Source organism: Pecten maximus, chromosome 6 (genome assembly GCF_902652985.1).
Source record: "Pecten maximus chromosome 6, xPecMax1.1, whole genome shotgun sequence".
Taxonomy (NCBI): Eukaryota; Metazoa; Mollusca; class Bivalvia; order Pectinida; family Pectinidae; genus Pecten; species Pecten maximus.
In genome coordinates, this window is record NC_047020.1 from 20,135,281 (window position 1) to 20,160,040 (window position 24,760).

Sequence of the window (24,760 nt, forward strand, 5' to 3'; positions counted from 1 at the left end):
AGAAATTTGATGTTCACTACCGAAAGTATTGAATCTTTCCAATACATGTGCAAATTTTTAATTTTACATTTTTATGATGCTTCATGACTAAATAAATCCAACTTGGACGATTTAAAAAAAAATTATAACTTAAGAGTGATTTTGGCTTTTTTTAGTAGCAAATTAAACTATACCTTAATTGACGTACATGTATACGTATGATACGCATTACGCAAGCTTAAATGTTGCATATTATACAAGCTGGGGCCCCCCCCCCCCCCCCCCCCCAACTTGATGAACGATATAAATGTCAGTCCAGAAGTGTAAACCTACTAATACCCGAATTACTAGCGCTTATAAGCTGGAATACGCATTAATATTGTAAATATTATTAATATAATGCCAGATGATGGAATATAATTTTAATTTTATGACCAAATAATTGTAACAATCGTGATAATAAGAGCCAAGACTAGTAGTACTTTTTCAATTACCAACTTGCACGCATTTCTTTCCGTGAATAAATCTAGTTTTACTATCAGTGTTTGGGGAAAATATGTTGATTGGAAGGTTGGGGGGGGGGGGGGGGGGGGGGGCACAGAAGGAAATGTCAGTCGTTAATCTGGTATTTCTTATTTTCACAAGAAACGTATCAGACGTTCTGCAAGTCAAAAACTCAAAAAAGTAATACATACCATTTTGAAAATTTTATGATAACGTTCCAGACGTATCAGATTGATGCTATATGAGGCTTTGCAGCACAAAATCTCTGGAGGCCAGCTCCAGCAAAGTCTCACCAAGGTACTTGTGTAAATACTACAATATTGTCGACGTCATCAAAAGCGGGAGGAGCAATCCCAAGAGCAATCCTTTATATATTAGATACGTTAAACAAATCACTGTTGTATTTACATTTATTTACAAAATTTTGAAGTGGTTTCTAAATTAATTGATAAAGATATTTTTAAGTGAATTCTTTAACAATTATTTTGAGCGAAAATATCATTTTAACTTCGTAAAAAATAATCGCTCCCCGTAATGAACTCTTTACGGTGGGAGGTAAATATCGATAGTAATGGCGTCAAAACCACAATGCAAATACGGAGCGAATTGTTACAGAAAAAATGCACAGCATTCTAAAGATTATGATCATCCGAAACAGAAGTCTCGTGAGGTATGAATCGACTTATAATATTTCCCCCATTATCAAAGAGGTCAGCTGTTAAAATTCCAAAATAGTATTGTTCAGCCTTTCCCGCCCTATGAAAAATAACAATTAGCTAATTAATTAATTTAATTAGGCCTACTTAACTGTTTGAAATAAGAAATGCAACTGTATTTGACTCGAACGCTAAATGAAAACCTGAGCTTGATATTGTGCTGGTTGAATTATGATGTCCAACCCCAATATTTCTGCCTACTGGCATCGTTGGCACGCGTCATGGTACTCCAACAATGTTAGAGGTTTTACACGGCGAGATACTCTTGACAGGCGCCGTGTAGTCGGCAAAATAATATCTGATAGAAAAGAGCCGACCAGCGGCCTCTTATGTTATAGGAGTAGCGTCATGGCAGTAATCGACATTTCTGGAATTGTAGCAGTTATCTCCCTTGCAGCATATAATAACCTAGCCTGATATTAGCTATGCTCAGGCATTTTTATTTTTTATCAATATACTTGCAACCTGTATGTTTATGCATGAAGCATCTCTTAGGCATGTCAATAAAAAAACAGAATGAAGATGTGTGGATTTTTAATGATTTTTTTTAATTTCGGAAATTTGGTAATTCTTGTCAGCTTTGTCAACCATTTTTCAAAAAATGTGTCAGTATGAAAAAAAAATAATTTCAAAGTGATTTCGGCAATATTTACATAAACCACAATATAAAACTATATGTATTTTATCATATGAAAGCAAATTTGGCCTCTAAAACATAAAAAAAATTTTTTTCTCTGCACAAAGATGCCACAATTTTAAAAAAACAAGCAAATTATCTCCCTTTGCAATTATCTACAATTTTGCTTTCTTCGCCAATGAAAATACACACACCTGTCTAAAACATGCAAACTAGAAAAATAAGAAGTAACATTTAAATATCTGTATGAAAAGCATCAAATTATAACCAGGGCCTGTGTCTGTGACCGTATCTTTGACATTGTTAGAATTAAGACGACTGTCAAATATATTGAAATCACATGAAAATGTATTCTTAACAACACTTGGAAATAATCATTGAGATTTTTAGGAACATGCCAAGTCTATATCAGTCCCGATTTTACTTTCACTAGTTTCAATTTCACAGTAACAAACTTGCACAATATTAGTCACAATCACGTCGGAACGATCGCTTACGTAACTTGTTGTGACTTACGATACTCAACTAGCTATATATAGATAAATAAGTTAGTGGATTATATATGCTATATAGATAAATTCTTTCATGAAAATGTTTCATTTGGTGCAGTACCATTACTATCTTTTAAATTAATAACTTAATTAAGTTGTACATTGACAAAATTAAAGTGTTATGCATTTTCAAATGCTAAAACCAAACCTGCATGAAAGTGAAAGTAGATAATGTCAACATGGTCTGTGGCTTACCATAGTCGTAACGGACCCCATCTTATTTTTTACATATGGTCATTTCGAACAAAAAGCGGAATAATCATACATATTTTATGGTATGTATGTATAGATAGAACATGTGTTAAACTAAATAAGAGTATTTTTGACATGTAATCGGCGTTTAAAGAAAAATACACGGATTTACAGATTTCAATTTTGGACCTCATCTTACCGCCATTAATTTTCTCTAAGATTTTTCTCATTAACATAGCCTCAATATCATATCTGCATCATCGGTCAATCGAATGTTTGAAAGGTATACGCTTTCATGTGCTAATTTAACGCTATAAAAAGGCGCTTGAGAATGACGTTTTAGGTATAAGGTAAGGTGACAAAAAAAAGTTACCTCCCCTTTGCCTGAGCATAGCTACTGATATGCCTAGCTACCTGTTGTATGACAGGAATACAGAATGTATAATCTGCTCTGCCCGCCTCCACCACGAATTGCATTTCAGGTTGTAAGAGGCGACTAGATTTGGGATTTTGTCTATTAAACACACGAAAACGTATACGTATGGGATACTCCTATAACATAAGAGGCTGCTGGTCGGCTCTTTTTCTATCGGATATTATTTTTGCTGTCAAAAGTATCTCGCCGTGTAAAACCTCTAACATTGTTGGAGTAACTAAAATCCACAGCATTCCTTTTCAATACAACGTTTAGATACCTGGATTCAGGAGTTGGCACTAGTACTCTTCTTTTTATTTTGTTGTTTATTGTTGGAGTAACGTATATATGGGAGTACCGATACGGGGATATATATAGCCAACATAACTTTGGAAAGTACCAAAAATTGATGAAATCTTACCATAAGGTTACACCAAGTTTCTAAATTGCCAACACTTTCATTAAGCATCTTTTAGTAAAATATTTTTTATGGTGCTTCGGTAGCCGCAATCGCTTATGCGCTGACAGTTACCAGTGCATGCACAGTCATGCGTGAGCTTCAGACCACTCTCCCCTACACATAGCATAGTGGCAGGTGGTGATGTCTGTTGGGTTCCCACGTTCAAAACAATATTTGTTGAATTGATTTTGTTCCCTTTGCAGTGTCTTAAAAGCTCTACAGAGCTTATGTTGCTTGTTAACCATGTAAACAATGATATATAAAGGTTATTTTCATTTTATTTTCTTGTCAAAATTTAATTCTGTGGGTTTGTTGAATTTCGTTGTTGCAATATTTTGTACTGACATCCTTTAATTTTTTTTCTTCCTTATAATTATATTCAGATGCTTAGACAGAAATGTTACTATCTTATTTCAAATACACAACATATCTCACTTGTTTTTGTCACATATCTCACTTGTTTTCGTCACACAAGGCACATTCATGCTCTAAGCGAACCTGCATGTGGCTCAAATCATCATCGAAGGGCCCAGATTCTTATCTGCAGACGATACAACAATGCCTTATTTGATTGACTTGCTGTAGTTTGTTAGTGAATACAGAGTGAACATAGATACCAAATAATTGCAGTGAATCTTAGATATGAAGGAAAATGAAGAAATAGACCTAAAACCTGGGATGAATTTAAGGCTTAAGCTTTGTTCAAATGAAAAGAGGTCGAGGGTCACAATATTGCGCCAGCTGTATACTGGAATGAAGGGCTGCCAAGTTTGTTCAAATAAATGACCTTGATCTTTCAAGGTCACTGTGGTAAATTGTTTTAAAACAACATGATCAAGTGTCGGTGTCATGATATTGCCAGTGCCAGTAACATCATGGGATGAAGGTCTACCAGTGTAATATTATTGTGCCAGTACGTAGCATACTGGGATGAAGGGCTGTCACGTTTGTTCAAATGAATGACCTTGACCTACTTATAAAGTCACAAGGCTGAGATGTGTTTAATGTTGGTTTAAAAGCAAAACATAATCTATCAGTATACACATCAGAACTCAGATGATGATCAGTAAGGCCCCGGGGCCTCTTTCAGGGCTTTTTTTGGGGCCTATTCGGCCCCATTCCCCACTGCAAATTTGGATATTTTTCCCAATCCGACCAGTTTAAATTCCCAATTGAATGATCTATAAAAAATTTATGTCTTTAAAAATCCGGATGGTGCCGTCCCGTCTACGTTTCATTGGTTATTCTGGCCTGATAAAGGGAGATAATGCTCTAGAGTCTAAATAAATATAGCATAGATCCATATTTGTGTCTACTTGTTATTTTTACCATTATGTCCATTTTTCCCAATTTACCTGTTGCCGTGCATTTTTTCCCATTCCCAAAGTAGTGAAAAAGCCATCTTTTTAGCCCACCATCATCAGATGGTGGGCTATTCAAATCACCATGCTTCTGTGGTTCGGCGTCTGTCTGTCTGCCCGTTAACAATTCTTGTTATCACTTTTTTCCTCTGAAAAAACTAAAGGGTATTTCTCAAATTTCATACGAAGTTCCCCCTGGTACCTAGTGGTGCATATTTTTGCATGTTGGGACCGACCGAAAAACAACACGGCTGATGGGCGGCTTTCTTGGATTTTGAAAATTGAAGTTTGTTATTGCTATTTTTCAGGAAAGATATGAAGGGATCTTCTCAAATTTCATATTGTATGTTCCCCCTTTGTAGCTAGTTATGCATATTGCATTTTGGGACTGATCGAAAAACAACATAGCCATGGGGACCATCTTGGATTTGGTTAATTGAAGTTTTGTTATCGCTATTTCTCAGAAAGTACTGAAGGGATCTTTCTCATATTTCATATGTACTGGTAAGTTCCCCTTGATTCCTAGTTGTGCATAGCATTTTGGGACTGATCAGAAAACAACATGGCTGACAGGTGGCCATCTTGGAGTTTTACAATTGTAGATTGCTGCTGCTATATCATGTTATATAAAGTTTTTTTTAATTGTTTTGAAAGAAAAGTGAAAGAAGGGAAAAGATCAGTCCTTCATTTGACTAAAATGGATCATTCAATGGTGGTGGCCAAGATCCCTCTGGGATCTCTTGTTTTGAGAATTTTTTCTTTTTTTTTTGGTCTTTTTTTTTAATTCATAATGTGATAAGGCTATAGGAAATACTGAAGAAATAAATTCTACACAAAGAAATACGAAAATTAACTACAGGATTTTTTTCATAATTAGGAAATCTTATTTATGATGCTTATTTGTATGTACCAATTTGGTTAAATACATTCAGGATGATCATGAACAACCAGCAAAGAAAAAGAAGAAAACTGTAGTGGAGGAACCAACACGGAAAGGAGCAACAATTTCGGACTTCTTTGGCAAAAAGAAAGTTGACAACAAAGATGAAGAAGATGTTTCTGATGGAGGACCTGGTACTTCATCAGGAGCTGCTGTATTTCTAAGTAAATATCCACTTCCACCACTCTCTTCAAAAAATTATTCGTAATTATAATTAGCATACTGAGTATTGCTAAAGTTATACATACCAGGCCCCTGTTAGCTGTTATATGGTCCTTTAAAATTGTCTGAAGTTCAATCCAAACCCTCAAGGAGTGACTTTGACCCAATTCAACCCTTGAAGCTTACACTCATACTATAAATTTGCACTGCACACTTTAAAAATTTGAGAAGTGAAAAAATCCTCTGCGCACTATTCACAGAAACATGCCTTTGACTTTCAGATGCATCATTGTCGTGAATGTGATTCAAAATTTGCTATTGTTGTTTCCTTTGACAACAGGATTATGATTAAATGTATGAATATATATAGTACAAAATATATTGAGAAAACAAATATTAAATGCATAATCAATGAAATATAAAGCTATTTTGAAATTTGATTCCTTGAAATTGTATATCTGTTTATCTTAGTGGAGCTACACATAAAATCTCACTTGCTGTATTTAGACTACATGGAAATCTGCAATAACAATGTATCACAGCTCAATTAACATCAAACAAAACTTGAGATGATATATCAGTACTTAGTCAATTCAAAATATTAAAGAAATCACCTGATAAATCCAGATCTTTGTCAGAATCTCATATTTAGCTCAACGGTTACGAGTAACCGTGAGGTAATGCTGTACCCCCGGCGTCCATGTCCCACCCCACTTTAAAGTTTTTGGGATCAGTTTTTGGAAAGCTTGCAAGTCCAAAAGTATACACCTCACCCATTTCTAATTTTGTTTATACATTCATTAGAGGTCTAGGAGTGACAATTTGTGGACTTAACTTTTTTAGCACCAAAATACACTTTAAAGTTTTTGGGGTAAGTTTTTTGGAAAGCTTGTAAGTCCAAAAGTGTACACCTCACAACCTTCTAATATTTGGTTTATACATTCATTAGAGGTCTAGGAATGATGTTATAGCAAAATCATGCGGAGTTTTTCACATTTTACCATTTTGTGGACTTAACTTTTTTGGTACCAAAACTCACTTAAAGATTTTGTTGGTACCAAAACTCACTTAAAGATTTTGGGGTAAAACTTTGGAAAGCTTGTAAGTCCACACCCTTCTTATTGGGTTTATACATCCATTAGAGGTCTAGGAGCGATATTATGTGATGTACAATTTCAAAATGACATGCTACTAATAATTAAATCTATTTAAACATACATTATATTTAAACATACATAAAAAATGAATGCATAGTGTGATTGCTGCCTCCGGTGAGCTTTTGCAATCATTCATTGCACTTGTTGTACAGCTTGTTTATTTATGGAAGTTATAACAGAAGGCATGTGCAATTCGGCAAAGATAAAAAACTAATGCCTTGATATCATGCGGCAGTGAGTCACTGACCAGCTGGCCCTATAAATTACGACTCGGGTCATGGCCCATGGTTAAGGCCAATGGGCTTCTTGTTACTAATTGAATGTTAACTGAATTTTTCCTTTGGTGTTAATTAAGTCTTCCTATTATAAGTGATGGTGATATTACTAAGAGTTGGTGATAATTACATTTTGGCCGTAAATGTGATCTCTCCAAGTCATCATTTCTTTTTTATTTTCAATGTATCCTTCTTGTAGATTCAAGTCCAAAAGAAGATGCTGAAGAAAGTCCAGATGAAGATTTGGACATACCACTCTCTCCTGAGGATGTCAAGGAAAACATTAAAAGAAAATTTTTAGTGGAAATGCCAGAGGACTTTTACGATTTCTGGGAATTTTGTAAAAGTAAAAACAGCAAACATCCTGAAGGTGAAAATCACATCCTGTAAATGTCCTACAGACTTACAACTCAGTTGTTAGCATTGTCATATAATACATCATGTCCAAGATGTTTTTCTAAGTTTCAACTAACTATATATTATATTCAGCGATTCTGCAAGGTTTGAAATGGTGCAGCTATTTTCAAGTAAAAACTGAAGAATTCAATTTTCATTGGTAACTCTAGATCTATGACATCATTGGTAAATTTTCATTCATTTTTAGAACCAAGGTCATTCTGAGGTGAACTCACACACGATGTTGTCAGATCTTTTATTATAGAATATGTTTAGAGCCGTTATGAAATAATTTCATTAAAATGTTTGACAGATGCTATGAGTAAAGATCTGGGATTCCAGTTAGTAGGACCCTATGACATCCTAGCTGGTAAACATAAAAATGTGAAAAAGAACAGACGAGGAAAGCGTCCAAACTTCCTGCTGCACTGGCGATACTACTATGACCCTCCAGAATTTCAGACAGTGGTCAAAAGTGATGATAAGAATCTGTTTCATCTAGGATACTTCAGGTAATTTGTATTTTGAGATGATTATTGATTGTTGCTCACACATATTACCAAAAAAAATTGATGTTCCCAAGTTGTTTCACTTGTCTCAAATTCCATTTTGATATTTTCAAAAAAAAATATGTAAATTGTTGTAAGTCAAATAAATTTTGGAAGACCACTCAAGGGAAGTAATGAATAGTGGGTTAAAGATTTTTTTTTCTATTTTTTGAATATTGTTTTAGATGATTTCCTCTTTTTACTGTTTTTTTTTCATTATTGGTTTAATGCTATGACAGATAGTTTCATATAAAGGGAATAAGTTTGTAAGACAATGATTTTCATGTTAAATATGATTTCATTTTGAAAGTGATATTCTTTAGGTCCAAACCTTAAAATAGTTCCCAGGATATGTAGTACTTCTTTAATTTGTCTGACATTATCTTTATAAAAACAAAATGAAAAAAGGTCTGTTACATGAAATTGAAATGTTAACTACATTGTATTCTCAATGTATCCTGTTTTGTGATGGAATTCACTATATGCTCTTGTTGAAATTTTAATATTTAATTTTCTGATAACTTTCCTCATGGTACTTATTCAATTTATGTATCAAATCAACTTTTGTCAGGGATGACCCAGCAGAGCCACCAGCATTCGTAGCATCCAACAAAGCTGCAGATTCCTACATCATTTCTCCAAAAGGCGACAACATTTTTGCAGCTATCAAGTAATTATTATCCAATGTGAAAGATTTGTTGAATAGAAAAAGGTGTTAATGCAAGCTAATATACCTTGATAGGAGTGAAAACAATTGGCAACATTAGTAGAAATATGTAGGACATAGACTGACTAAGTACTGTCCCTCCCTGCTCATATTTGATTAATAAGAAGAGAAGTGTATGTTTGAGCATTATAATAATTAGATGAATTTAATGGTGGAAATACCTACCTAAGGTATTGGACATGATTACTCAGTTTTGGAAATAATGGCATGAAAGATAATAAGATTTTCAACAAAATGTATTTCAATTGAAGTCAGGAAGGGGCATAACTCCTATCAAAATACTTCAAATGAGGAAAAAAATGGAATAAAATTGATTGCATCTGACAGCATCGCATTATAGGCAACAGTCTATCAACAGCTATGGAACCACAAATACTGTTGTATGTTTTATTGTTATATTATAGTTGTATGGGCTAACCACGATAGTTTGTACCAATAAAATAATTTGAAAGCTCCAAATTAGTTATGAAAGAAAGTACTCATGAATATTTCATGTTATACAATAAGTGAAAAGATAATGACAGGGCCTGCCTGTCTTGATGTATTTATCTGTGGAATAGTACTGCTGTAGTGTGGTGTCTCTGTTGTCCATCAATCTAGCTTATCTTATTCCGTCTTTGTAATGCATAATTATCTGCCCTTGTACATGTGGGCTAATATTGATTGCGATGTTGCAAATTCATGACTTTACTTTCACAAACAAGTGATGTAACAATCAATATCTGCTCACAAGAGCAGATAATATGCATTATCAAAAGACAGAATGAATAGCTGATATGGGCTAAAGGACAGTGAGCTTATTGGGGGGGGATGATATGCAGTGGCGTGGCATAAGTAAACTTTTCCAAATGACTTCTCAAAAACCAAAAAGCCTAGAAACACGATATTTAGCAGGTAGGTTCCTGGGATGAATCTCAGCAAAGCTTGTAAAGAACAGCCTTGACCATTATTAAACATCACATATGAAACAATTAATCAAATCAATTCAAACTGCTTCTACGTATACATATTAGAAAGGTTAGCTCCTTGGATAACACCAGGCAAAATTTGCAAATAGAGATTATCTTGTTCCATATTAAAGCTCATTGGGATCAAATTTGTTAAAAATTCACAAACATCTTCTGATTATTAAAATGTCTAGGATTGGGATACTTGACCGATTAGTTCCTGGGATGACATTTGCAAAAGAAATAACTTTTACAAATATCCAAGGTCACAGTGGCCGAATTTGTTATAACATTCCAAAGAATCCAAATAGAATGAAATTTTCAGATGATTTCTTTGAAGTGATCTTTATATATCAAGCCCAATGTTATATTAGAGGTGTTACATACTGGAAAATAAGGTTATGCTGTTGAATAGATTTGGGATCCACATCCACATCAAGGGCCAAGGCTAAGTCATCAGTCGTCAACTTTAATTCAGTGTTTGTCCCTTCGTGTTGCATCCTGTCCCATCTCAATGCAATGTAACTCAGGAATGGCTGATGAGATCCTCACCAAACTGTGTTTCAGAGTGTCAAGTGGCAGCGAGGGCATTTATGTCTTAGACATTTTCTAGTTTTTATGCCCGGCCATGAAATGAGAGGTACATTGTATTTAGTGTTACCCATGTCCATCCTGTCCAGTCTTCTCGCATCGCGTCACGTCCCATCCTGATGCAATTCAAATAGCTATTCTAAGGAACTGCTGATGTGATCCTCACCAAAATGTGTTTTGGGATGGTAAGTGGTAGCAGAGGCATTTATGTCTTACAGACATTTTCTAGTCTAAATTCTTACTTCTGTTTCAGGTTAGCAATTGATGAACGCCTTAAGTCAAAAGACATTGATGCAAGCAAAAAGAAGAAAATGCAGAACTTTCAGGAGGATCTACAAGACTCTGCAAAAAATAAGAACTATTCCCTGGACATAAAAACCAAACGCATGAAAGACCGTGACAAGAAAAGTGTGTGCAAGACTTTCCATGGTGCTGGGATGGTTGTACCTTTGGATGAAAATGAAGTTGGATACCGAGAAGTCCCAGAAGAGCCAGGTAAATTAAAGTTTGTTTTGGATTCTACCCCATGGTAATGAACTTAGCTGTTACAAAGACATGGAAACAAATAATCACAGGATTGTTTTTACTTTATAACTTCTTTATGAATATTTCTAGGAAGATGCATTCTATATTTAAAGATTTACAAGGCTTCTGTATTTTTAAATGCTTAATGAGAGATATATTTTCAAAGCATTCAAATCAACATTATAGAAAGTTTTTTTTTAATTTGTTTTAAAAGCAAATAATTGTTATATTGCAGCTGACTTGAAGAAAATGTTCAAAGCTGTTGTGGAGGCAAAGACTGAAAGTGACCAAGATAAAATGATGGAGGCCGTTCAGGAACTTGTCACATTAGTGCAGTTTGCTAATGATGAGTGTGATTATGGTGAGGGTTTAGAGTTAGGACTGGATTTGTTTAGCTATGGAGGCGAGCCCCTCCATACGACCATCTCACATCTCCTTCCTCTTGCCTACCAGTTACTGGGTCGACATGAGTATTCACAGATTATAGAAGCTCACCTCAAACGCAGGAGTCGCAGTGCTAATCTCAGTGAACTGGAATAGTATCGCTTAGGAAAAAGGACTTGCAGTGGTGAATTGGAATAGCATTTGATACCCCAAAAAAGACACTGCTCTGATCATGAACATAATACCATTCATTTGTACTCATTTATATTTGATATGGAGTCATTGTTAAAGTCATTCCTCAATTTTAGACAGTCTGCTTTATTGATAATTGTTATTTTGTGCATTTAGATTTTCTTATTAGGTAGGTGAATTAAAACTGAAAAGGATAGTGAAGATGATGCTGTATCAAATACATATGATCATATGTTATTCTTATAAAGAAATGATAAAAATAAAACAAACTTTCTATTATCAGTGAATTTTGTATATTTCCATTAAGATATATATTTTGTCTGTAGAAAACATAATTTTATATTAAAATGCAGTTCCCATTGAGAGATACTCAAAAGTCATTAATCATATAGCATGTTCCAGACAGGTCAGTAAATACATGTACTTTCATTTCAACATAATATATAATGTCATACAATTATCCTATAGTGAACTCAGATTCCTTGAATAACAACATTGCTGGCTCCAAGAAACAAAGAAATGGACATCCATGTCTATTAAAATATCAAGTAGTATACTGGTAATAATCATGGTAATTGGTTGTATGCTACATTCTACCTCTAAGTTACTAAATTTAGATCCAAATTACAACACATAAACATCATTTTCCAGGTCCTAGTAGCTAGTACCCGTATATGGAAGGGATGTAGCGCAAAGCAAGTCTTTAGCAAGTCTTTGAGAAAAAAAGGCATTTATGGATTGTTAGAATCTGATGTAACAATGTTAATTTCAAATTATCACAGATAGTGAGCATTAGTCTTAGGCATCATTCCTCCATGTAAGATTGTGTAGTAAAGTGTACTAATGTCTTGTAGAATTGTTTCATCTGCTTGTCATTCTGAAAAGGAAGATAACAAATTTTATCAATGCTTGCTACACATTTAATAGTATTTTTCCTAATTCAAACTAGAGGCCCAGAGTTCCTTCCTTTATCAAATTTTGAATTCCTTCCCAAAAGGATGTTACCAGTCAAGTATGAGCTGTTTCAGAGAAGTTGTTCATATCAATTTAGCCAAATTGACCCCTTTTGGCCCCGCCCCTCAGGCCCCCAGGGGGTCAGCCTCACCATTTGTACAATTTTGAATCCCCACCCAATAGTGATGCTACCAGGCAAATATGAGCAATATCTATTGCTTGGTTTCAGAGGAGAAGTTGTTCATATCAATTTAGCCAAATTGACCCCTCTTGGCCCCGCCACTCAGGCCCCCAGGGGGTCAACCTCACCATTTGTACAATTTTGAATCCCCACCCAATAGTGCTGCTACCAAGCAAATATGAGCAATATCTATTGCTTGGTTTCAGAGGAGAAGTTGTTCATATCAATTTAGCCAAATTAACACCTCTTGGCCCCGCCCCTCAGGCCACCAGGGGGTCAGCCCCACCATTTGTACAATTTTGAATCCCTACCCCAGGGGGGTGCTACCAGGCAAATATGAGCGATATCCATAGCTTAGTTTCAGAGAAGAGATTGTTTATATCATTTAGCCAAATTGACTCCTTTTGGCCCCGCCCCTCAGGCCCCCGGGGGTCACCCTCACCATTTGTACAATTTTGAGTCCCCACCCAATAGTGATGCTACCAGGTAAATATGAGCAACATCTATTGCTTGGTTTCAGAGGAGAAGTTGTTCATATCAATTTAGCCAAATTGACCCCTCTTGGCCCCGCCCCTCAGGCCCACAGGGGGTCAGCCCCACCATTTGTAAAATTTTGAATCCCCACCCCATAGTGATGCTATCAGGCAAATATGAGCAATATCCTTTGCTTGGTTTCAGAGAAGTCGTTTATATTATTAGAACCAAATTGACCCCTTTTGGCCCCGCCCCTCAGACCCCTGGGGGGTCAGTCGGACCATTTGTACAATTTTGAGTCCCCACCCAATAGGGATGCTTCTGACCAAATTTGGTCAAATTCTCATCTACAGTTATGAAGAAGAAGTCAATTGTTGACGGATGGAAGGACGACGGACACTACAGGATGGTATAATTAGTCCTTCGGACAGGTGAGCTAACAAGTAACGAACCAAGCAGGATTTTCTGAGTGATTACAAAATGTGTTACCCAATTATTACTCTGCTAATTTTTCACTTTTACCAAAATACCCATTAAAAGGTTATTTTGAAAATTTAAGATATTAAACATTTAATAAACGTTATTTAAGAAAGAAAAAAAATCTCAGGTGATGGACAATTTACCTCGTATCCAAGGAAATCACTGGTTTCACTGACTGGAATATGTGGGGATGGCTGTACACTTAGAACTGAGTAACCTTGAAAATTAAGTACTATTTTATGACATCTTGATCCTTTGAAAAAGGTTTTGAAATTAATACATCAATATGGACTGATTTTAGGTCGATTTTCTACCCAAGAATGATAGCAGTTATCAGCATCTACATACACATTTGTACGGTAGTTACCTTTTAGCTATTACGCATAATTAAAGATAAACCTATGCATACAAATGTACTGTGTAAATTGAAATGCAAATTTATTCTGCCCCTGACAATCCCTATTATTGTATTTTGATAGTATCATGATGTATCTGAAATTCAATTAGTTTGATTGGGTTTGAAAATGCATGCAATTTACATTTAAGACATCAAGGATCCAGCTCCCAGATAATTTCATCTGGAATTGACCAAAGATTGCCTAGACTCACTTACCAAACCTTGCTGTCAATGATTCCTCGTATAGATTGATGGCCATAAGAGCATCCTCCTCTGTGACCACAGACCGCAGACTCAGTTTGGTGTGACTAATGGCTAAACTACAACTGTGACAGAGAAGGTTAAAACAAACAATATGTGGGGCCTGTCACCCAGATATTTTAGTAATCATGGCAAAACGTTATATGCATGTAGTAATATGACATTGATTTTTAGCTCACATGCCTGAAGAGCAAGTTACTTCATACTGTGGTACAGCATACTGCATCCATCGTCAACTTTTCCCTTTAGAGGCTTCTTCTCAATAACAAAAATGCAAAAGGACCAGGGACTTGATATTTGGCCTGTAGTATGCTGGGGTTAAGAACTACCAAGTTTGTTCAAATGACCTTGATCAACATTTAAAGTCACATAGGGTAAAATCTTTAAATGACTTCTTCTCAATAACCGAGAGGCCCACAGACCTGATATTGGGTTTGTAGCATGCTGGGGTAAAGGGCTGTCAAGTCTCAAGTGACCTATTGCTATTGTCCTTTTGTCTCGCATTGGCATCATCTGTTTGTAAACAATTTATATTTTCCACTTCATTTCAATAACCAAGGTAGCCAGGGCCATGGTGTTGGGCCAGTAGGATGCTAGGATCAAAGGTTACCGAATGTGTTCAAAGGAATGACATTGAACATTTTGAAACCCACAGTTCTCACCCTGTGTCAGTTCATGTTTCTTGGGAAGATGAGAAATGGGCTGGTATGTACTGTCATTGTTGTGTCCATGGGCAAGATACTTTACCCTAATTGCTCTGGATGGTATGTGACATGCCCCCCGTATTCTTTTCAGTGAGGTAGTCACAAACTACTACAAAGATAATCCGCCTCCAATAACCATATTGTATCTGTACTATGATGGGATGTAGAGTTTCCAAGTGTGTTCAAAGGAATTAATCAATGATCCTGACCTACTTTCAAGGTCAAAGGAGTTATGTGTTAAAATCTTAATATCAACTATCAGTATGAAATTCAGAACTTGGGTGGCTGTTTAGGCTGATGGGCCTCTTGTTTCTTAATTAATCATCTTGATATTATTGTGATATTTACGCAGTGATTTGCATAAAAAAAAAGTATATGTTCAACAAATATGAAATATATACATGTATCTACAAAAAGGAAAATTGCATATTTTCAGTAAATGGAATATATCTTTAGCCCACCAACATCAGATGGTCTATTCAAATAACCCTGTGTCTGTGGTCCGTCCATCCGTAAATACTCATTGTTGACCTTTTTCTTTGAAAAGTACTGGAGGGATGTTCTTCAAAGTTCCTTTGTAGGTTCCCCTCAATCCCTAGTTGTGCAATTTCAATTTTGATTTTTCATCAGGAAAACAAGATTGCCAACATTCGGTAACCTTTGATTTTGAGAATTGAAGTTTGTTATTGCTATTTCTTGAAAAGTACTGGAGGTATTCATCAAACTTTGCGTGTTGGTTACACTTGTTCTTGTGTTATCAGTTTATTGATAAAGAAGACAGAAGGGAAAATTTGAGAGAGGATCAGTCTGAAATAGAACCAATAAAGATCATTCAATGGTGGGCATTGTTAAAGTTCTGGGACTAATTATTACTGAAGAGCCAATAAGTTAATTTAGGCCTAAATTTGACCATTTTATTAGTTAACTTGTGAATATATTAGATTCTCAAACCTTACATAGTCTGGAATGCAGTTACAGGGATGCTGGATACACAGCCACTGGAGGAACGGACCTTCCTGCTGGCTACATAGTACCTATTGATAAGGCAGTCAGCTTCTGGACTTGCTGTAGGCTGACTGGCATTTGCTAGACGTAAGAACTGTTAGCAAAAAGATTTTTAGAATACAATTGTATATGTTAAAAATAATAATGCATGCCCTGCAATGTTAGACTTGATAACAAAAAAGGGTAATTGTATTAAGTTTTCTTAAATTAATTTTAACTGAATGACCATATAAATTCACATTATTTGATTTGTGTGATAACGAAGTTTTGGATGTGATTTCATCCGAATGATTATAATTTTATCATCTCTTCAATTTAGCTTTTGTTCCTATATTACTAATATATGGACCAATGTTTTAGTATTTGATTATCAAATCATCTGACCACAGTACAACTTGTACACAGCCAGCCTGCATGTACGTTAGTCCATCTGCAATTTGTACATCATTATCAAAAGACCAAATAGAAATATGTTCCCCCGAAAACACTTATGTGATTCAGAACAGGAAAACCTGATTTAATAGTCAATGCTGAATTTAAGTCCCAAACTTTGTACAACTGCAGACTTTATATATACAACACAACAACTGAAGAAGTTTGAAGTACCTGGTCCATTTCCTGGTCGCTAATTTGAGATACCTGCTTCCCATTGTCTAGTTCCAAAGATGACCTAAGTTTCTGGTCAGCACACCTCAATGCTGCCTCTTCCCTAGTTATACTATTTCCACTATCCACAAATTGGAGCAGGCTGAACACACTACAATAAAAATATAATGCCGGTATGTAGGAATACGTAGGTAAATGTTCTCACCTTGTGACTTTAAAGCAGACTAGAGAAAGCATCGGATTTCATATAGTTCTTCATAGTTGGGACTTTGCTCAATCACAGGAGTCTTGTGGGTTTATGATGATCGATTCTGTAAATGTGGAAATTTATGCGAGGGGAAAACCATGTTAACAGTTTGTAGTTCTTATTGAGTTTATCTCTAAGATCTTACTGAAAACTTTTCTAGAGGAGAAGAGTGTTGGCCAATGATCAATTGGAATGTTTATGTTCATAAATTTTCAATGGAATTGCAAAAACCTTATCTATCAGCTCGAGTTATTCTTGTAATCTTGCAAATATCACCTTTAACACTATATTTATTCAAATGACTCACTCCAATAGTGGTTTAGCCAAATTGCCTGTCTCACAACCTGTAAAAATGTCATCAAAATGCTGGGGCTTTTTGTTGGTGACTGGGTCAGTGTAAGCCCACACTAAACATTCTAATCTCTGCTCCATCTTCTGAGGCAAGCCTCCTGTGAACTTGCCGGCTATGTCAATTGTTACCTTGCCATCACTAAGAGCTGAAAGTATTTCAAGACTGTTAAAAAAAATCCAGTTAACTATGCACTTATTCAAAGGCCATTTTATCTGCTAATATTGTGTAGTTTAACAAGAAATTGGGATTCAGCTTTTTGTTTTGTATATTTGAAGTACATGTATTACAACTACAGCTCTTCAAAAATGAGAAAGTATATCAAACACAAAATTGGTACCTGAAGGAAATCCCTGAATCTGACTAAAGAGGATGTCAGAGGATGTATTGAAGATATCCATAACAGTCACCTGAGTTTTGAATTATTTCTGTTAATCTGACACTTTTTGACCCAACCCATCAGTTCCTGGGGGTCAGTCAGGGTTAACATTTGCATATCAACAAATTGTCCTCCCATGTTGATAATGTTAACCAAGTTGGAATGAATTCCAAAAGAGATCAAACAAATGATAGTCAAAAATGTGATTTCTCTATATAAACAATATTAAAGTTAACCCCCCTCCTCAGGGGAAAATATGAGACCCCAGGGTCATGAAATTCACAATTTAGTAAAGCACCTTCAGACCCTTCCATCTATGAAGAGTATTTGATTCCAACTTTTGCATCTTGAGAAGAAGATTTTTTAATTTTCAATTTCACTCCTTTTCACCTGCTCCTGAATCCTCTGGGGAATGGGGACCATATAATTCACAATTCTGGTTGACCTTTGGCCATGGAAAGATTCTGCAAAATTTCACGAAAATTGGTTCACTGGGAAGAAATTGAAAATGTAAATTGTGTAAGGACGGATGACGCACTATGCATGACGAGATTGACTCCGGTGACCTAATAACTGGGAAGGCTTTGGCCAAGAACTGTTTGCAGTAGTGGCATTCAAAGTTTCATTATGTACCTACATGTACATAACAGTTTGTAGTCTGTATCAAAAATGTGACAGTTTCCCAAATATCAACTGATTAACATAATGCAGTTACCTGTTGTACTTGTTCAAATTTCAAAAATCTCTTCTCAAGACCAAAATAAGGTAGAATCAAATACTCTTCATAGGTGGAAGGGTCTTATGGTGCTTTACTAAATTTATGAATTTCATGACCCTGGGGTCACACATTTACCCCTGGGGGAGGGGGTAAATTTTACTATAGTTTATATATAGGGAAATCACATTTTTGACTGATTTGTTTGATTTCTATTGGAATTCATTCTAACTTGGTTAACATTTTCAGCATGGGATGAAAGTTTGATAATATGCATATGTTGGCCCTGACTGACCCCTAGGGGCTGATGGGCAGGGCCAAAAAGAGTCAATTGAAATAACTGAAATATTTCAAATCTCAGGTGACCGTTAAGGCCCATGGGCCTCTTGTTCTTTGAAAAGTACTGGAGGGATGTTCCTCAAAGTTCCTTTGTGGGTTCCCCTCAATCCCTAGTTGTGCAATTTCAATTTTGATTTTTCATCAAGAAAACAAGATTGCCAACATTCGGCAATCTTTGATTTTGAGAATTGAAGTTTGTTATTGCTATTTCTTGAAAAGTACTGGAGGTATTCATCAAACTTTGCGTGTTGGTTACACTTGTTCTTGTGTTATCAGTTTATTGATAAAGAAGACAGAAGGGAAAAGTTGAGAGAGGATCAGTCTGAAATAGAACCAATAAAGATCATTCAATGGTGGGCATTGTGGGACTAATTATTACTGAAGGGCCAATAAGTTAATTTAGGCCTAAATTTGATCATTTTATTAGTTAACTTGTGAATATATTAGATTCTCAAACCTTACATAGTCTGGAATGCAGTTACAGGGATGCTGGATACACAGCCACTGGAGGAACGGACCTTCCTGCTGGCTACATAGTACCTATTGATAAGGCAGTCAGCTTCTGGACTTGCTGTAGGCTGACTGGCATTTGCTAGACGTAAGAACTGTTAGCAAAAAGATTTTTAGAATAATTATATGTTAAAAATAATAATGCATGCCCTGCAATGTTAGACTTGATAACAAAAAAGGGTAATTGTATTAAGTTTTCTTAAATTAATTTTAACTGAATGACCATTTAAATTCACATTATTTGATTTGTGTGATAAAGTTTTGGATGTGATTTCATCAGAATGATTATAATTTTATCATCTCTTCAATTTAGCTTTTGTTCCTATATTACTAATAGATGGACCAATGTTTTAGTATTTGATTATCAAATCATCTGACCACAGTACAACTTGTACACAGCCAGCCTGCATGTACGTTAGTCCATCTGCAATTTGTACATCATTATCAAAAGACCAAATAGAAATATGTTCTCCCGAAAACACTTATGTGATTCAGAACAGGAAAACCTGATTTAATAGTCAATGCTGAATTTAATTCCCAATCTTTGTACAACTGCAGACTTTATATATACAACACAACAACTGAAGAAGTTTGAAGTACCTGGTCCATTTCCTGGTCGCTAATTTGAGATGCCTGCTTCCCAGTGTCTAGTTCCAAAGATGACCTAAGTTTCTGGTCAGCACACCTCAATGCTGCCTCTTCCCTAGTTATACTATTTCCACTATCCACAAATTGGAGCAGGCTGAACACGCTACAATACAAATATAATGCCAGTATGTAGGAATACGTAGGTAAATGTTCTCACCTTGTGACTTCAAAGCAGAATAGAGAAAGCATCAGATTTCATATAGTTCTTCATAGTTGGGATTTGCTCAATCACAGTAGTCTTGTGGGTTTATGATGATTCTGTAAATGTGGAAATTTATGCGAGGGAAAAACCATGTTAACAGGTATGTAGTTCTTATTGAGTTTATCTCTAAGATCTTACTGAAAACTTTTCTAGAGGAGCAGAGTGTTGGCCAAGGATCAATTGGAATGTTTATGTTCATATATTCAATGGAATTGCAAAAACCTTATCTATCAGCTCGAGTTATTCTTGTAATCTTGCAAATATCACCTTTAACGCTATATTTATTCAAATGACTCACTCCAATAGTGGTTTAGCCAAATTGCCTGTCTCACAACCTGTAAAAATGTCATCAAAATGCTGGGGCTTTTTGTTGGTGACTGGGTCAGTGTAAGCCCACACTAAACATTCTAACCTCTGCTCCATCTTCTGAGGCAAGCCTCCTGTGAACTTGCCGGCTATGTCAATTGTTACCTTGCCATCACTAAGAGCTGAAAGTAATTCAAGACTGTTAAAAAAAATCCAGTTAACTATGCACTTATTCAAAGGCCATTTTATCTGCTAATATTGTGTAGTTTAACAAGAAATTGGGATTCAGCTTTTTGTTTTGTATATTTGAAGTACATGTATTACAACTACAGCTCTTCAAAAATGAGAAAGTATATCAAACACAAAATTGGTACCTGAAGGAAATCCCTGAATCTGACTAATTAAAGAGGATGTCAGAGGATGTATTGAAGATATCCATAACAGTCACCTGAGTTTTGAATTATTTCTGTTAATCTGACACTTTTTGACCCAACCCATCAGTTCCTGGGGGTCAGTCAGGGTTAACATTTGCATATCAACAAATTGTCCTCCCATGTTGATAATGTTAACCAAGTTGGAATGAATTCCAAAAGAGATCAAACAAATGATAGTCAAAAATGTGATTTCTCTATATAAACAATACTAAAGTTAACCCCCCTCCTCAGGGGAAAATATGAGACCCCAGGGTCATGAAATTCACAATTTAGTAAAGCACCTTCAGACCCTTCCATCTATGAAGAGTATTTGATTCCAACTTTTGCATCTTGAGAAGAAGATTTTTTAATTTTCAATTTCACTCCTTTTCACCTGCTCCTGAATCCTCTGGGGAATGGGGACCATATAATTCACAATTCTGGTTGACCTTTGGCCATGGAAAGATTCTGCAAAATTTCACGAAAATTGGTTCACTGGGAAGAAATTGAAAATGTAAATTGTGTAAGGACGGATGACGCACTATGCATGACGAGATTGACTCCGGTGACCTAATAACTGGGAAGGCTTTGGCCAAGAACTGTTTGCAGTAGTGGCATTCAAAGTTTCATTATGTACCTACATGTACATAACAGTTTGTAGTCTGTATCAAAAATGTGACAGTTTCCCAAATATCAACTGATTAACATAATGCAGTTACCTGTTTGTACTTGTTCACATATACTTTTCCTGAACCGGCACATGTCACCAAGATAACACACTCCATCTTTTCCATACATAAAAGATCCACCTGAAAAGAAAAGAAATGTTGCATGAAATTGCATTTTGAATAATATTGATTAAAATACTGGTATATTTCGATGCTTATGCTAAAAGGTCTGGAATCATGATATTTGGCTGGTTGGTTCCTGGGATGCAGCCATAGAAAGTATGTGAAAAGGAATAACCTTGACTCTTATTCAATGTTACAGGGCCAAATTTGTTTAAAATATTCAAATAACTTCTATGATTAACTTACAGTCCTGGAATTGAGATATTTTGCCGATTGGTTTCTGGTATGATGCCTGACAAAGTTTGCAAAAAGGAATGACCTTGACTTGTATTAAATATCACAGCGGTCAACTTTTTTAAAGCACAAACAAAATCATTTGGTTAACTGAAAGAGACTCATCAAAGAATTACATATTACCAGGTGAGTGATGCAGGTATGTTGGGCCTATTGTTTGATATTTTCTGTTGTTTTGCATGAAACTATGCACATTTGGTTTTGTTACTTTACACAACAAGTGTTTGTCCATATCTTGGAACATGCATATTACTCAAAATATACTGTAACCTGATCTTACCCTCTACGAAGTACTGACAGCCTGCATACTTGTCTTTGGAGACCTTGCCAGCAAGGTGGTTGACAGAGGAGTAAACAGAAACTCTGTTGGAGAAGTGTTGTGCATAGGTCATCAGCTGGTTCAGAAAAGATGTGTCTTGACCAATAGCTAGTACATGAAGAGGTCTATTTGAGGACTTGACCTGTCAATAAGAAGTATCTGTAAGTCTTGTCATATGTACTGAAGATAAACCTCAGCAATGTCTAGTACATACTAAGTATCACACATTAAAATTATTTTGAGTCACCACTGTAGGCACATATAATTCAAAAAAGTTTTCTGTACTGACCTTGTGTGTTGTAGGAAGTGACATCAGACTGAGAAGTAGTGACAGCTTCAGTTTGAAGAATGTACCACACGGACTTACATTCCCTATAATGGACAAGGATCTCATCTTCAATCTTCAGGAACATTTAAGCATAATAATAGAAAAAATATACTGGTATTTGTATTTTCAAACAAACATTGTTTGTTTGGTTTTTCAAAAATAAATAGTTTTTTTATTCAAAACTTTTGGTAATAAACCTGCAAATTAAAGAGGAAACGAATTGCAATAATATATATAATAATCTTTTAAGAACATTATTTTTTTCAAATGTGACCTTAGGTCAACTATATGGTAAAGAGAATATATATATAAATGGAGAGTTCAAATCAACATCAGATCTCAAATAATTAATTACATGGACATCTCAAATGCTTTGCTTTTAGCAGATGGCAATATGACTTGCTTACAATTAATTCTTGTCAGCACCTGCACCTTTTGGTGTTGCAGTTTTGTCAGAGGAGTATCTTAATGTATATGGTTTATCCTTGTACTACAATGGACTGAATAGGTAACAAACCTCCAAAGAAAAAAGCCAGACTCCGTACAAAGCTCCAGGGGGAATTCCTTCTATCTGTGGAAAGAAACCCAGATTGTACTGACAAAATGCAATGTACATAAAATAATATTTAAAAATGTTAATTTACAGTCCGAGATTTATGTACAATTATATTGTTTATATATGTAAAGATACGCCTGAAGGTATGATATGTACTATATGTATGTATATCCAATATTCATCTCAACATCATACCACCTTGATATAATTTGTAGATGACATCAGGAAGACTTTTAGATGTGACAGCAGGTCTTATGTCCATCAGGTTAACCTGTAAGGAAAATGCGATTTGTACTCAATTACTCTCCCTGGAATACTGTAGCTAACTGGAACACAGTATTCATTAAGTTTTGCATATCACAAGCAATTATATCATGTCATTTTTTTCCATTTTTTTCTTTTAAAGCAATACTTCAGTTTTTGTACTGACTTCTATTAAATCTATAAAGTCATTCTTTAAGACTGAAACTAGATTTATTTCTCCCTAATATGAGATGAAATCAGGCAGTCGCCATGATTTTTTGTCAAATGTGACTTTTGTTTCAATATATTTGTGTGAAGGAGTCGATAAAATCATATGTAAAACTTCTTAAAAATAATTGTTCATTAGATCAAAATATTTGATATATTGGAACATTTTTGTAACATACCTTTTTCATGTTATTAACCTGTGAAAATAAAATACATAAATATTGAATTTTTGCATGTTTCGGACTGACCCGTAATAATATTTTTGACCATTGAGGTTTTGGTTAAAACGTTTTGATGAATTCATCATGCACTCATTCATAGTCATGCTCAAAAGTTATTCAGGGACCAACATTAATTTTGTACAATCAAATTGGATATTTTTTTTGTATATTTTATTAGAAATTATTAGACCACCAATTACGAGTAACCATATGCATGAGCTAATGCTGTACCCCCAGAGTCCGCGCGCCCCACCCATGCAGTTTTAAAGTTTTTGGGGTAGGTTTTTGGAAAGTTTGTAAGTCCAAAAGTATACACCTTACAACCTTCTGATTTGGTTTATACATCCATTAGGGGTCTAGGAGTGATGTTTTACAAAATCATGCAGAAAAAGATTAAGATTTTTTCGTATTTTACCATTTGTGGACTTAATTTTTTTGGCACCAAAACCCACTTTAAAGTTTTGGGGTAAGTTTTTGAAATAGAAAGCTTGTAGGTTCACACCCTTTTAATTTGGTTTATACGTCCATTAGAGGTAAAGGAGTGTTGTTATGTGACATACAATTTCAAAATGACATGCTTATACATACAAGTGTACATAAAAATGAGTGCATAGTGTGATTACTCCTGCCGATGAGCTTCGCAATCATTGATTGCACTTGTTGTATTTGGTACGAAAACAAAATCAAAAAAAGGTTCTGCACACCTATCTAGGGATGTAAGATAAACAAATAGAATCATTACCTCTATTGCCATGACATCATTGTCAGCCTGCTGAGTTTTCTGTAGGAGTCCTATTATATCATAACACCCACCAATCTCCACATCTCTTGTCAAATCACCTAAAGGAATATAGATTGATCATTTCTAAGTATAAAAATCACCATTTCTTTCAAAATATTTTTGAAACATTTTAATAGTAAATAGATACAATTTTTTTTTTTTAACTTTTA

The 24,760-nt window shown here is 35.3% G+C and overlaps 3 protein-coding genes across 7 annotated transcripts in view; 1 reads left to right on the top strand and 2 right to left on the bottom strand.

Annotated features, from left to right (window-relative positions):
• Positions 1–796, bottom strand: part of LOC117329193 (chromosome-associated kinesin KIF4B-like) — a 25,350-nt gene extending 24,554 nt beyond the window's left edge. For both annotated transcript variants that reach the window (XM_033887003.1, XM_033887002.1), the window contains exon 1: positions 675–796. In XM_033887003.1, coding sequence (XP_033742894.1) covers positions 675–677 — 3 coding nt within the window. In that variant the 5' untranslated portion in view covers positions 678–796. The remainder of the gene's footprint in view (positions 1–674) is intronic.
• The window catches only part of LOC117329195 (histone PARylation factor 1-like), a 17,929-nt gene extending 5,991 nt beyond the window's left edge, over positions 1–11,938 (top strand). Inside the window, exons 1-7 of one of the 2 annotated variants that reach the window (XM_033887007.1) lie at positions 1,014–1,153; positions 5,748–5,919; positions 7,549–7,719; positions 8,059–8,257; positions 8,865–8,963; positions 10,812–11,053; positions 11,319–11,938. In XM_033887007.1, the coding sequence (XP_033742898.1) occupies positions 1,055–1,153; positions 5,748–5,919; positions 7,549–7,719; positions 8,059–8,257; positions 8,865–8,963; positions 10,812–11,053; positions 11,319–11,623 (1,287 nt within the window). In that variant the 5' untranslated portion in view covers positions 1,014–1,054 and the 3' untranslated portion in view covers positions 11,624–11,938. Of the gene's footprint in view, positions 1–1,013; positions 1,154–5,747; positions 5,920–7,548; positions 7,720–8,058; positions 8,258–8,864; positions 8,964–10,811; positions 11,054–11,318 lie in introns of those variants that run through there. The other variant, XM_033887008.1, reaches the window with a different exon arrangement.
• Positions 11,793–24,760, bottom strand: part of LOC117329194 (minichromosome maintenance domain-containing protein 2-like) — a 19,941-nt gene continuing 6,973 nt past the window's right edge. For all 3 annotated transcript variants that reach the window (XM_033887004.1, XM_033887005.1, XM_033887006.1), the window contains 13 exons: positions 24,552–24,649; positions 23,768–23,785; positions 23,316–23,388; positions 23,079–23,132; positions 22,523–22,605; positions 22,195–22,375; positions 21,549–21,638; positions 20,409–20,598; positions 19,861–20,011; positions 19,213–19,355; positions 14,362–14,471; positions 13,892–13,965; positions 11,793–12,536 (listed from right to left, as the gene is read on the bottom strand). In XM_033887004.1, the coding sequence (XP_033742895.1) occupies positions 12,465–12,536; positions 13,892–13,965; positions 14,362–14,471; positions 19,213–19,355; positions 19,861–20,011; positions 20,409–20,598; positions 21,549–21,638; positions 22,195–22,375; positions 22,523–22,605; positions 23,079–23,132; positions 23,316–23,388; positions 23,768–23,785; positions 24,552–24,649 (1,337 nt within the window). In that variant the 3' untranslated portion in view covers positions 11,793–12,464. The remainder of the gene's footprint in view (positions 12,537–13,891; positions 13,966–14,361; positions 14,472–19,212; positions 19,356–19,860; positions 20,012–20,408; positions 20,599–21,548; positions 21,639–22,194; positions 22,376–22,522; positions 22,606–23,078; positions 23,133–23,315; positions 23,389–23,767; positions 23,786–24,551; positions 24,650–24,760) is intronic.